The sequence below is a fragment of the Quercus robur genome, chromosome 11 (genome assembly GCF_932294415.1).
Source record: "Quercus robur chromosome 11, dhQueRobu3.1, whole genome shotgun sequence".
NCBI lineage: Eukaryota > Viridiplantae > Streptophyta > Magnoliopsida > Fagales > Fagaceae > Quercus > Quercus robur.
Window position 1 is genome coordinate 49,983,648 of NC_065544.1, and position 13,971 is coordinate 49,997,618.

Consider the following 13,971-nt stretch of genomic DNA (forward strand, 5'->3'; position numbering starts at 1 on the left):
ATGCCATCATTTTTTTTAATTTTTTTTAATTTAAGTTTTAGCTAGCAGTTTATTGTAGCTAAGAGTTATATATATATATATATATATTTAAATATAACACTTTGATATAGAGCCTATTTTAGTATTTTGAGTTATAAAATAGCATTTTAGCAGTAACATCTTTGATATGAATGCTCTTACGAAAGCAATGTTCTAATCAAAACTTGTCAATGTTAAAAATTTTGTATCCTTAACATTATTTTAGAATGAAATAAAATTATTTCATGTCTTCAGGCGGGTCATCAACTTGTTTTTTATAAAATGGCTAGTGCTATGCATTTTCGTCCTATTTAATTATTTTTGGCATTTATTAAGGCAATGATGTACAATATTTTTCTTAATACAAATATTATATTCTTTTTTGTGTTCTACTCTGTGCTCTATTAATAATGGTATGTTATAATTACCACACACTTTTGGCGTGAAAGTCCCTTCATAAATATAAGTATTTTGTGGAGTGTAGAGTAAGAGTCGAGGTTCAAATTTCTAAGAGTGAACTTTACACACATACATATAGATTAGATCAGAGTAGAATTCTATCTCTAGATAAAAAAAAAAATTAAATAAATAAATAAAAACAAAAAAACAAAAATCACGGTATGTCATGTGTTTATTTTTTACCAATTTAAAGTTTGATTATTTTATAAGAAATGTCAAATGAATATGTAACAAGTTGTGATTGGTAGAGTATAAAATGAAACACAAAAAATTAAACAAAATATTTGTATTTGTACTTCCTGAGAAGCTATTACATGCACTCAAAGCATCCACATTGGTGGAGCAATAAATTTAGCAATAAGACTTCACAAAAAGCTACATTATCTATTTTATCTTTTCATTTTACAAAACAATCAACATTAGTTGTTTTATTTTAGCTTTTAACACAAGAAAATAATATAAACAATACAATAAAATAATATATTCATTACAGTGTGAACATGTGAATAAAATAATATTTTTTAAGAAAAAATAAAATAATATATTTAATACAAACCAGTGTGAACATGTAATTTAATAATATATACATGCCTCGGATGCATGTCAAATTTCTCCATATTTTCCTATTTTTTCCTTTCAATTATAGTTTAACGGAATGATTCAACTGAGTACTAATTTAATTGCATTTTTTAACGTGGCAACAAGCTGTCAAGCACTTTTTTTTTTTTTTTTAAGCAGCAAGCACTTGTTTTAGATAAACAACATGTTCTTTTTTATATATAATAAAGCAACTTGTACATTCTCAGATTCTCTGATGCTTATGGCTTACTCTGATCCTGGTAGGATGAAACCTCCCCTCACCTAAACCCTTTTTGTTTTTTACTCAAAAAAATAATAAAAGCAACATGTCCTGCAAGGGAGTTTCATGTCCTTTTCCCTGGAAACGTTGAATGACTTTTTTTTTTACAGGGAACGTTGACTGACCTTGTTCTTAGAAGACTCTATACATATGCACGTTACTTTGATTTATAGTACAACTGCAATATCTATCCCAACCACACTTCAAAGTTTCATTAACAGATGTTTTCAACTAAGGTTTCAATCATGGCTGTTTACAACCTCACGATCAAACATTTTCGATTTCGACAGCTTTCCATCCTCTTTTCTCTATTTATGTTCACCAATTTCTTCTCTGTACTAACCCCATTTACATTTGCAAGTGCCTTGTCCTTCAACTTTCCTAGTTTTAGTTTTTCAGACCTTAACATATCATATGAACAGAACGCTTACGCTGATGAACACGAAGTCATTCAACTCACGGGCAACGTGGCATGGCAGGTGGGTCGAGCCACGTATTTCAGACCCATGCACCTGTGGGACAAGAACTCTAGAAAACTCACAGATTTCGCTACGCATTTTTCCTTTGTCATTGATTCGCAGAATCAAAATTACTATGCAGACGGGATGGCCTTCTTCCTCGCACCTAACGGTTCCAAAACACCTACAGGTACCAAAGGTGGCTATCTGGGTCTCTTTGACCTAAACTCAACGAGTAATCGTTTTGTTGCGGTGGAGTTCGATATTATGAGCAATGAATGGGATCCGCCTGAGGTACATGTAGGTATTGATATCAACTCTATGAAATCTTTTGCTAATGCGTCATGGTTGAGTAATATTACTATTATGGAGGGGAAAATAAATGAAGCTTGGATTAGTTACAATTCTAGCTCATATAATTTGAGTGTTGTCTTCACTGGTTTTAAAAACAATGTTGTTGTAAATCAGTCACTTTCTTATACTGTTGACTTGAGAATCCACCTACCTGAATGGGTCACTTTTGGATTCTCAGCCGCAACAGGCTATAATTATGCTATACATACTATTCATTCTTGGAATTTTAGTTCAAGTTTGGAAATTGACAATAACAATACCGACCCAAATGGCCCCAATCCAGTCCTCCCAAGCTCTAGGCTCATCAGAACATGGAAATTGCCCGTGTTCGTCATTGTTGGTGTATTTATTTTGGTTGGTGGGTTGGCCACAGTTCTATTTGCCTTGTGGAAGAGAAAACGGAGGGGTAATGAAGATGATGATGCCCTTGATGAAGAATTTAAAAGGGAAGTCGGACCTAGGAGGTTTTCGTATGATGAATTGGCTCGTGCGACAAACGATTTCAACAGCAAAGAAAAGCTTGGCCAAGGAGGATTTGGTGAGGTTTATAAGGGATTTTTAAGGACCTTAGACTCTATTGTTGCTATCAAAAGGGTATTAGAAGGGTCTAAACAGGGCATAGGGGAGTATGTATCTGAAGTAAAAATTATCGGTCAATTGAGACATAAGAATTTAGTGCAACTCATTGGATGGTGTCATGAAAAAAGTAAAGGACAACTATTACTCGTTTATGATTTCATGCCCAATGGAAGTTTAGATTCACATCTTTTTAGAGAAGATACCTTATTGGTATGGGAAGTGAGGTACAAAATTGTACAAGACTTGGCCTCAGCCTTGCTTTACTTGCATGAAGAATGGGAAAGTTGTGTGTTGCATAGGGACATAAAATCAAGTAATATTATGCTTGATTCAAATTTCAATGCCAAACTTGGGGATTTTGGATTAGCTAGGCTTGTGGACCATGCTAGGGGATCACTAACTACTAATTTGGCAGGTACCCAGGGCTATATGGACCCAAGATGTGTCATAACCCGAAAGGCAAATAAAGAATCAGATATCTATAGTTTCGGAATTGTTGCATTGGAGTTAGCTTGTGGAAGAAAACCAGTCATACACGAGGCCCCAGAAGATCAAATAGTCATGTTGGAGTGGGTTCGGGAGCTCCATGGAAGAGGAGAAGTACTTCTTAATGCGGCTGACCAAAGGTTGGGTGGAAATTTTGATGAACAACAAATGAAGTGTTTGTTGAATGTAGGGCTTTGGTGTGCTCACTCTGAATATGATCGTAGGCCTTCAATAAGGGAAGCAATTCAAGTGCTCAATTTTGAAGCTCCATTGCCTCTTCTTCAATTAGATACCCCTCTGTCATTATATCGTACTCCAACAGTGAATGAAGCTACAACTTTGCTTTCAACCTCTAGTGGTGCTACTAATTCTACAAAATGACATCACCAATTCTTTGTAGTTTAAAGCACACTTTGTTGCTTATCCACCTACATTGCTTTTTTTTTTTTTTTTGTTTGTTACAAGTTAAACTTGTTTTTATTGAACTTAAGTAAGAGTGTTATATGTTGAGTGAGTGCAGAATAAATGTAAGGTGTTTATTTTAAATTGTGTAATAAATGAAATTGATTTTAGAGTTATTTAATATAATATATATACTCATGCATTGCACATGACTTATGAAACCACACTTGAATGATTATGGCATGAGCTCATGTCAATTTTTTATGAGTAATGCTATAGACATAAACTATTTTATGAAAGTTTTACAAAATATTGATGTGACAAACCTCTTATTAGTTTTTATCTAAACCCACCGTTAATATCATTTTTTTCATTTACCAATCACTCACCGCCTCAGCAGTTTGTAAAAATTTTTGTAAAATAATTTGTATCTCTAGCATTATTCATTTTTTATTATTTGTTGTACTTGCTGCCCTATCATATTTATAGTCATACTTCGTTCATTTTAGACAAGTTGCCGCATTGATTTTATGATTTTTATCTTTCTTTAAACTTTAAAGGGTAGTATAGGTGAAAAATTAAGCAATTAAACTCGGTATATAACTTTTGACTTCTTCGAAGAATCAAGAGTAACTTTTAAGTTAGACAAGCACAGTACCTCAAAAAAAAAAAAAAAAAAAAGTTAGACAAGCACAAATTCAACGGCCAAGATCAATCATCCTTGATCATTCTCGGCTGCCCAACACCCAAATCGGCCATCCAATGCCCAAGCTTGGCTATGTACCCATCACTAAGATCAGCCACCAAACACCTTGGCAACCAAAACAACTCGGCGGAGAGAGAGAGAGAGAGAGAGAACATAAAAGGCTAAAAAAATCATTTGGAAACCGATCTATTTGGTAGCAGATTTCAAGCATTGTAGTTCAAAATGATGTGAAATTGTGGTTTAAAAAGTGTTGTAAAAACATGTGTTTAAAGTATTTATAATGCAATATGTGTGTGTGTGTGCACGTGCGCTTGGTATCATGTTTCAAATAACATTTAAAATGTGAAAAAACATAATTGTGTATTAGGTATAAATATGTGTATGTGTTTTCGACATACACAGTAAAAATTATTTTATTTTTTTTCAAGAGAGAGAGAAACTCCCTCATTTTCCCATTACAAAACCTCTCCTTCAGGACTGCAAATACGAAAACCAATCATCCACAAATCAACGCAAGAAAGAAGCAAAACCCAAAAAAAAAAAAAAAAAAAGGGTCCTTCGGCCGTTGTGTGCAATCCCAAACCCAGAAAAATTGCTATTGAAGCTGCCATCCAAACCCCCACTCTCATTACAATTCTAAAAAAATAACGAATCCTTTGCCAAAAAAAAAAAAAAATCCTAGAAGAGAGATGAAGAAATCTAGGTTTTTGTTTTTCTAATCAGTGATGTTGGATTTTATTTGATGAAGAAATCTGGGTTTGATGTCTGGATTTGTGTGAGAGAAAGATGAGATGAAAGTAATGGAGGTGAAGAGAGATGAAGAAATTTAAAAGTGAAGAAATAAGGGAGAAATAAAATAAATAAATAAAAAGAAGTAGAAGAAGAAGAGTAGCTTTCTAAATATTTACAAAATTGTCATTGATCAATGTTACTTGAAAATTGAAAACTAGTATGAGGAGCTTTCTAAAATTAGTGTTTAAGCACCATATTTTGAATAACATAACTCAAACTCTAAAAAATAAATAAAAAAAGTCTACCAAATATGTTTTTTTTTTAGGAATAACAGTTTCAATGTTTAAACACTGAAAACTGTGAAAAAAAAAAAAAAAGTGTTTTGTAAAGGAATTTCATTTAGGAGTGTTTGAGACGTTGAGTTACGTTTCTCATTTTAGGTGTTAAACATTGAATTTAGAAAACTCCTTCTACCAGTTTTCAATTTTCAAATAACATTATTCAATGGCGCTTTTGTAAATATTTAGAAAAGTGTGAGACCCACTTGATAAGACTTAACATAACTACAACTCTCTCTCTTGCACGCATACCACATCTTTTTTTTTTTTTTTTTATTCTTTCTCTCTTTTCCTCCTTTCTCTCTCACGTGTGCTCCTCTAATAAATATTAATAAATTAATTGCACTTGTTAGAAAGTTACCACTTTTTTTATAAAAGAAATACATACGCATATCACGCAATTTTATTTTTTCACATTTTGAAATATGTTATTTGAAACATGGTATCAAACGTATTTTTTACATTACCTGTACTTTAAACACATATTTTTACAACACTTTTAAATCACAATTTTCACATCATTTTGAACAACAATACTTAAAAGCTACTACCAAATAGGCCTAAACCTCTGATCCACTGAATGGTGTAAAAATGAGCACAACTAGAGGTTCCATGTGCCTACAGTTCCATCGGAAATTTTTTAAAGTGATATCACACACTATCAGGCGTTTCCATGTATAGACACATAGTATAGTGGCTCCCCTCACTCATAACATACAATGAAGGAATAATATATAAAGAAAATGAAATTTTAAGAATATTAATTGTTAACGTATATTATGTTATGGGCTTTAAGCCTAGCTAGTTTACTTGTATAGCACACTTGTACTTGTACTATACTTTACTTGTACAGCACACATATGCTTACTTGTACCGCACACATATGCCTCTTATATAAAGGCATTCATGTATATTCTTTGATTATGAAATACAATACAATCATTCAATATTTCTAACATGGTATCAGAGCCACTGCTCTGACTTTTTCTTAACAGTTTTGTCTTTATTGGTGTTACTCCACTCTCAACATTGCTTCCGCCATCACAATAGTCGCCGTAGCCTCTTGCCGTTGAACCTCCGACGTCTTCCAGCTGTTGTCCTCGGGTTCCGGACCTGCAGCCATTGTCGTTGAGGAGTCCAACACTGCACAGATCACTGCACGTGTCATCACCGCCGCGAATATTGCTCCGATCACATTTTTGGAGGTACCACTCAGATCGTCTTGAACCAATCTACCCATTGGTGAAAGCCTCACAGTCATCAGAGACCGAACGCGCCCTCACACGTCGCCTGAAGCTTCTGCGTCAGCACCACACGTGCCATACGCGCCGTCTTCAGTTTTAGCTGACGTCACCCGTGACGTCATTAGTGCCACATCAACCCTAGCTGCGTCATCATCCAGTCATCTGCTGACGTCAGCGCCACGTCATCTTGGTGATGTCATCTACTGACCGTTGACTTTGACCGACCGTTGACCGTTGACTTTGACCGCTCGTTGACTTTTCTCCAGGGTTGCCTTTTGCAGTCCAGGTTCTTCTTACCCAGTTTTTCGTGTAGATTTCATTTTTACAGTTTTTTTTTTTTTTTTTTTTTTTTCATATTGTGTCTTGTTGAGGGCCATTTGTGAGAACCCAGGTGGAAAAAAAGAAAGCTCAATAACAAGGGCAACAAAGAATTGACAAGGCAGACAGCAAAACCATTAGGCCCAAGCGGCAGGAATAATGGATCACAGGCCCAAGAAATAAACAAATGGGTCTTGAAGAGGTAACTGGGCTCAAAGAAGCCCAGAAAGAGAGAAATAGCATCTCATGGGCAGTATATGAGGTAGAAAAGCGAGAAAGGGCCACCGCAGGCCCAAAGTAATGCAAACTAAAAAAGTAAGGGGTTTATGACAGGCCCATAAATCCCAAGGATGAGAATAAGGTTATTGGGCCAGGGAAGCCCAATGAAGTTAGTAAAAAGCCCATGGGAATGTAGAATTAGCAAAAGGGCCGAGGAAGCCCAAAGAAAGCAAAACGGGCCGAGGATGTCCAAAGGAAAGCCAAAAGGGACATAGGAGCCCATAAACAAAAGTAAACTAGTGGCCATGCCAAGCCACTGAAAGAAAGAATAAACAGCTAGCTCAAAAGAGGCCCAGCAGGATTAAGTTATTACAGCAGGAATAACAGAACGACATTGCAAGACATAAAGGAAACCAAGGAATGGGCCAAAGAAATGTAAGACCCATCACCAAATAAAGCCCAGCTCTTGAGAGGAGCGAGAAAACAAAGAGCAGCCCACATAAGAGGTCAAAAAACACGGACGGCGAGCCTTCAGATCACGGCAGATGAATGGGTAGCAGGCAAGTGTTGGACACATATGGAATGAAGGCATGCGCAAGGCCCAGGCACCACCAGCCTGTACCCAGCCAATACAGAGCATGGTGAGGTCGGGGGGTTAGAGGATCAGAGGGCATGGTTTGGTGGTGAAGAGAGGGGAAAAATCTATTTTTATGGTTCCGTCTTAGGCTTTTTCGGGGAGCTGTCCTGCTGGGATGGCTTACTACCCAAAAGAGGCAAGCTGAGTTGGAACTATTAGGTGTATGCCATGAGGGATAGGGAGAGAGAAATAACCCAGACCATAGCAGGAAAGGGTGCCACGGCAGACTAGCAAACAAAATACTCTTCCTTGTCTGGCGATGGGAGGACAACACACAAACGGGACAGTAATGGTCGGCCAGTACACCCAGACCAGACAAAGGGAGTTAAGGGTTAAAACAGTAAAATCAGGTCACGGCAAGCACTATAAAAGGAGGGTCTTGCCGTGAACAGAAGGAGGAGGAGCAACGGAACTTTGACTAAGAGATAGAAAACTTAAAAGAAATAGCAAAGAAAACGAAGTGAGAAGAAAGAAAGAAATAGTGAGAATTAAAAAGGTGGGCATGCACCAGTAGATTAGTCCCTTCTCTCCCTCATGAAATCCGGTCCTCTGTAAGAAAAACTCGAAAGTACCTACGCAGAAAACCACTCAGACCCGTTTCCCTCAGGGCTGTTAACCTCTACGACAGAACTCTTTCCTGAGAGATTGACTGTTTTGAGGAGGGATGTTCTCCCCTTTATGGTTCTGCTCCTATGGATTGAATTTCCGGTCAATTTCCTCTAGTATTCCGACTAACCCATGCTTATAAACATTTGATGTCCTCTATTATTCTTTTTCTTTCTCTTCCGTAAAAAAGAAAACAAATAGTATTGCTATTGTAATTGATTTTAAGGGCTATTTGGTCAATTCCCCATTAAAGTGACTAGATATTTTCTGTTTATTTTATTATTATTATGTCTGTCTGCCACGATTTATCTGAAATAGTTTCGTCTGCCGTGAACACGTCCCTGGCAGATTTGACCTAGTTTGCGCACAAGTCGGACCAACTTAAGCTGAAGTTGGGCCGGTCCCGACTCTCTTATCCAGAAAAAACTTGGGCTCAATGCAGCAGGAGGTAGCCCAACATCACTAGCACGGCCCACTCCCTTACAATTGGTGACTCCACTGGAGAGTTGGGAAGCAGATAGGAGTAAAAAAAAAAAAAGAGCCCTTCGCAAACAATGCCACCAAAGTCCAAGGCGACACGGAATATGAGTGTTGTACCCTCGTAAGCAGAATCCAGGCCAACGACACCTCACCAACAGCAACTTAACCAAACGGAAGGTGCCAATAGAATGGGGGCTGATCCTTAGCCTCAGACAAGAGTCCCTGTGGACAATGTCAACACCTTTATTGAAGTATTACAATCATTGCAGCATTTGCAGCAATAAATGATGGAAGAGATTTGTCAACTAAAGGCAGACAAAACAAAGAAGAAAGGCAACCAGCATGACCCAGAGCATGCGACAGACAAAGAGGAGACACTGGCAGGAGGTGTCCCACGGAATGCAGAATAACGCTTCATTACTTTGGCTGAAGTAGCGGCTCTCCTGGAGCAAGAGAGAGCTAGAACACCAAAAGAGAGGTTTTACGCACGAAGACCTTCTTACCCTCTAAAGGTGCTCAGCAAACCATACCCCGAGAGGTATGAGCCAAGGGCCTTTGCACAATACGATGGCAAGAAGGGAAGTGCAGTTGAGCACGTGAGCAAATTTATTGATACCCTTGGCCCTTACGTAGCAGACGAAGACTTATGTCTGCGGGAGTTTTCAAAGTCACTGTATGACCGGGCATATACCTGGTATATCGGTTTAAAACCAAGATCAATCCCAACTTAGGATGACATGGTGGATGTATTTTGCACTAAGTACTTCCACGGAAAGGAAACAGTAACACTCGCAACCCTGCAAGCGACCAAACAAAGGAATGGCGAGGATTTGATGGAATACATCAAGTGATTCAGGGATATAGCACTTGACTGCTACGACCACTGTGAAGAAAGGACCCTAGTAGAAATGTGCTTGACCAACATGATTCGGGAATTCAGAGCTGTCCTGGAAAATTTAGCAATTTCCCAGTTCGCACAGCTATTGCAGAAAGCTAGAAAGACGACTCAGTCTGTAAAACCCAATTCAGACAAAAGAAACGCCCCGCAGGCTATGGCAGTGTCCATTGGAGAGCAGAGAAGGAAAACGGAAGGGAGGGAATATGATACGCCCTCACCCTTACCGGGTACTCCTAAGGAGCTGGATGTGCTGCTAGACAAATGGATAGCAGACGGGATCTTTAAACCTAACCAGGTTTCCAGAGAGCCCACGGAGGAAGAAAGGAGAGATCCTCGCTTCTGCCGCCTGCACAACTATGTACAACATCCTACCGCAGAATGCTGGGCGCTTTGCAGGTTGGTACACCGCAGGATTAAAGAAGGCACATTGGAGCTAACCCAGCAGGAAGTCCAAAGAAACCCACTCCCAAACCACAAGGGAAAGGGTGTAGCAGTAGTGGTAATATGCGCAGACCCAAGAGAGGATGAGGAAGAAAACTTGGCCCTACCTGCCGCGGCGATTACCACTCTACAGCAGAGTGCCAAGTTCAAAAATCTATTTGACCAATTGGGACTTACGGCAAATGAAAGGAAAATAGCCACGGAAGCTTTGGTAAGTATCGCCTCCAGGGTAGGAGTGGAGTGCCTGTCAGCAAAAATGCCAGAAGACAGAGCCCTCCTACAAGAATCAACAGAAATCACGTTCAGCAATGAGGATATGGAGATGGGACACTCGAATCACAAGAGGCCTCTCTATTTAGCAACATCCATAAATCAAATCCACATCAAGAGGGCCTTGGTGGATACAGGTGCTTCCGTAAACCTCATTTTGTTGAGCACCTTGCAAGCAGCAAGAATCTCAGAAAGAAAGATCCAAGGATGCCCGATGGAAGTAACGGGGTTCAGTGGAAGAGGTGAGTACACCGCAGGCCACATTCAGCTGTGGTTGAAAGTAGGCCTTATAGCTTCTTTAGCTCGTTTCCATGTGGTCAGAACGGAAGTATCCTATCATGTGCTTTTGGGAAGGCCCTGGTTACACAAACACCGACTGGTCCCATCCACCTACCACCAATGTGTGAAAGGAAGATTTAATGGCAGGATGATACACATAGCTGCGAACCCCTCGCCATTCGAGCAGGCAGAAGCTCATTTGGTGAAACCATGTTTTAAGACCAATGGGCTCCATCTAGGGAAAACTCGGTTTCAAAGCCACGAGGTACTTTCGTGCCTAGGTGGGAAGATGTCCAAGGTGACCCAGAACCCGATTTAAGAGAACTACTGGCGCGGAAGAAGAAAAGAAAAAAAAAAAACGCCTGCCATAGAGCCAAATGAAACACCTCAGTGCATCAGGGTCTGAGGCCTTGATGGCAGGATTGTGTATAAATTGTGAAGGCACGTGGGGCCCACGAGTGAGATGCAAGTGGGTCCCACCCAGAAAGGGCAACACAAGAGTTTGGCGTGTTGCGTCGCTGAAGAAAGTTTGGGAAAAGAAGAAGAGAAGGATGAGGAAGTTGCGGCAAAAAAGGACACACAGGTTATGGCAGAGGAAGAGTTGGAAGAAGTTGACCTAGGGTCTGATTCACAAGAACCAAAGCCTATCTCAATTAGTGCAAGCCCGACAAAAAAGGAGAAGTCAGAACTGATACTGCTGTTGAAAGAATTCAAAGACGTTTTTGCTTGGGACTATAGTGAAATGCCAGGACTGGATCCCGAGCTAGTTGCGCATACATTAAATGTAGACCCATAGGCCAAGCCGGTGGCCCAGCTTGCCAGGATATTTCACACAAAAATAGAAGGGAAGATAGTCAAAGAGGTGCAGAAGTTGCTGGCCGCAGGATTCATCAAGCCTATTCAGCATCCTCGCTGGCTATCCAACATAGTACTAGTGAAGAAGAAGAACGGCCAGATAAGATGCTGTGTAGATTTCAGAAATCTCAACAAAGTTTGTCCAAAGGACAAGTTCCCATTGCCAAACATGGATTTACTAATAGATTCTGCGGCAGGAAGCGCCATGTTTTCGTTCATGGATAGTTTCAGCGGATACAATCAGATCAGGATGGCACCAAAGGATGTAGAGAAAACTGTTTTCAGAACACCCATGGGCAATTTCTACTATACTGTGATGCCCTTCGGGTTAAAAAATGCAGGTGCAACTTATCAACGAGCAATGACGGCCATATTTCACGATATGATGCACTAGGAGCTAGAAGACTATGTGAATGACATAGTGGTTAAATCAAGGAGGAGAGAAGAACACTTTTACGTGTAGAAAAGGGTATTCGAGAGATGCAGAGCTTTTAAGTTAAGGATGAATCACCTCAAGTGCGCATTCGGAGTGTCCTCTAGGAAATTCTTGGGTTTCCTAGTTCACAGCAGGGGCATAGACGTGAACCCGGCCAAAGCCACGGCCATAGCAACTATAAGACCTCCGGCCACAATAAAAGAGTTGAAAAGTTTCTTAGGAAAAGTCTCATATATCCGGAAATTCATCCCTGGATTGGCATCAATCACCTCTGCCTTCACCAAGTTACTCAAAAAGGGCAAAGTTTTGAGTGGGGGGAAGCGCAGCAGACGACCTTCAAAAGGCTACAACAGATAATGATGAACCTCCCCACGGTGTAGGCTCCTATTCATAAAGACCACTGGTACTTTATTTGGCCACCAACTTGTATGCTATCGGTGCACTAATCACTCAGGAAGATGGAAGTAGTGCCGAGCAGCCAATATACTACATCAGCCGCACCTTAAAAGATGCAAAAACTCGTTACCTAAGGGTAGAGAGAGCATGCCTGGCCATTGTATATGCTTCGCAGAGGTTGCGTCACTATTTCTTGGCCTACGAAGTATGGCTGATGACTAAGTCCCATGCCATTAAAGCTCTGTTACAATAGCCGATCCTTTCCGGCAGGATATCCTAGTGGTTGCTATAGTTATCACAATACGACTTGAGAATGAGGACACCTAGGGTAGTGAAAAGTCAAGCTATAGCAGATTTATTGGCACAATTTCCAGGAGAGGAAGAATTCTCGCTGGATGATGAAGTTCCAGGGGAAGTAGCCGTCGCAGAAGAGATCAGAGAAGAGTAGGTAATGAAATTTGATGGATCTTCTACTACCCATTTCGGAGGGGTGAGAGTAGTTTTGTATCATGAAGAAAACAAGGCAGTGACACTGTCATTTAAGCTGAAATTCCCCTGTTCAAACAACACGGCCGAGTACGAAGCCTACCTAACCGGGCTTGCCACGGCTCTCGAAATGGGAGTCAAACATTTGAGAGTATTGGGAGATTCGAACTTGATTGTCTGCCAGGCGAAGGGAAGTTTTTCCTTAAAGGAGCCTAGCCTAGCCCCGTATAGAGCTATGGCCTAGAGAATGGAAGAAAAATTTTCAACCTTCGAAATAGAGCATGCTCTGAGGAACGAAAACCGGTTTGTGGACGCATTAGCCGCACTGGGTTCGCAAATAATCTTCAAAGGGAGTAGCACCAGGATAGAAGTCAGCAAGAGAGAAGAATCCATCATTAAGGTGTTGAAGGAAAAGTTCCGGGAGGAACAGGACGAAGTGATAGGCTACAAACTGAATGACCCCTTGTGATAGAATTTAATTAATTAATTAGCCAAGTTATTAATTAATTAATTTATCATGCAAACGCGTGGTAGCACAAACAAATCACCAATAAACTAATTATGTAGCGGAAAATAAATAACACGGTAATTTGTTTACGAATGGGTAAAACCTAACAGCAAAATCCCCACCGAGTGATTTTCAGGTCACCACTCCCGAAATTCCACTATTATCACAACAAGTGGTTACAAGTAAATGAATCCTAGTACCTTACCAACCTACAGTTGAACCCTTACCCCAATACCCAATTGGACTTGTTCTATAGTGACAGTTTTCCTTTCAGATGCACGACTCCCAGTACGTGACTAACCAATTGCGCGAATCCTAGTACGCGACTTCAATCACCAACTAAGAAGGTTGTTGGTTGCAAAATTCTTCAGTTCATCCATATGATGAAGATCAAGAAGATGCTTGGTCATAAAACCCTACGATGCACATACACAGCAACTTCTTCAAGAGAAAGAGATGAACAAGGGAAAGAATTTCGTCTCCGGTTACAATTTGCTTGAACAGAGT

General features: G+C 39.8%; 1 protein-coding gene across 1 annotated transcript; it reads left to right on the plus strand.

Moving 5' to 3' along the window:
- Nucleotides 1–1,457: 1,457 nt before the first annotated feature.
- LOC126706601 (L-type lectin-domain containing receptor kinase IX.1-like) lies at nucleotides 1,458–3,791 on the plus strand. Its single transcript, XM_050406137.1, has one exon. It carries the CDS (start codon nucleotides 1,558–1,560, stop codon nucleotides 3,592–3,594), a length of 2,037 nt encoding a protein of 678 aa, XP_050262094.1. The 5' UTR covers nucleotides 1,458–1,557; the 3' UTR covers nucleotides 3,595–3,791.
- The last annotated feature ends 10,180 nt before the right edge of the window (nucleotides 3,792–13,971 follow it).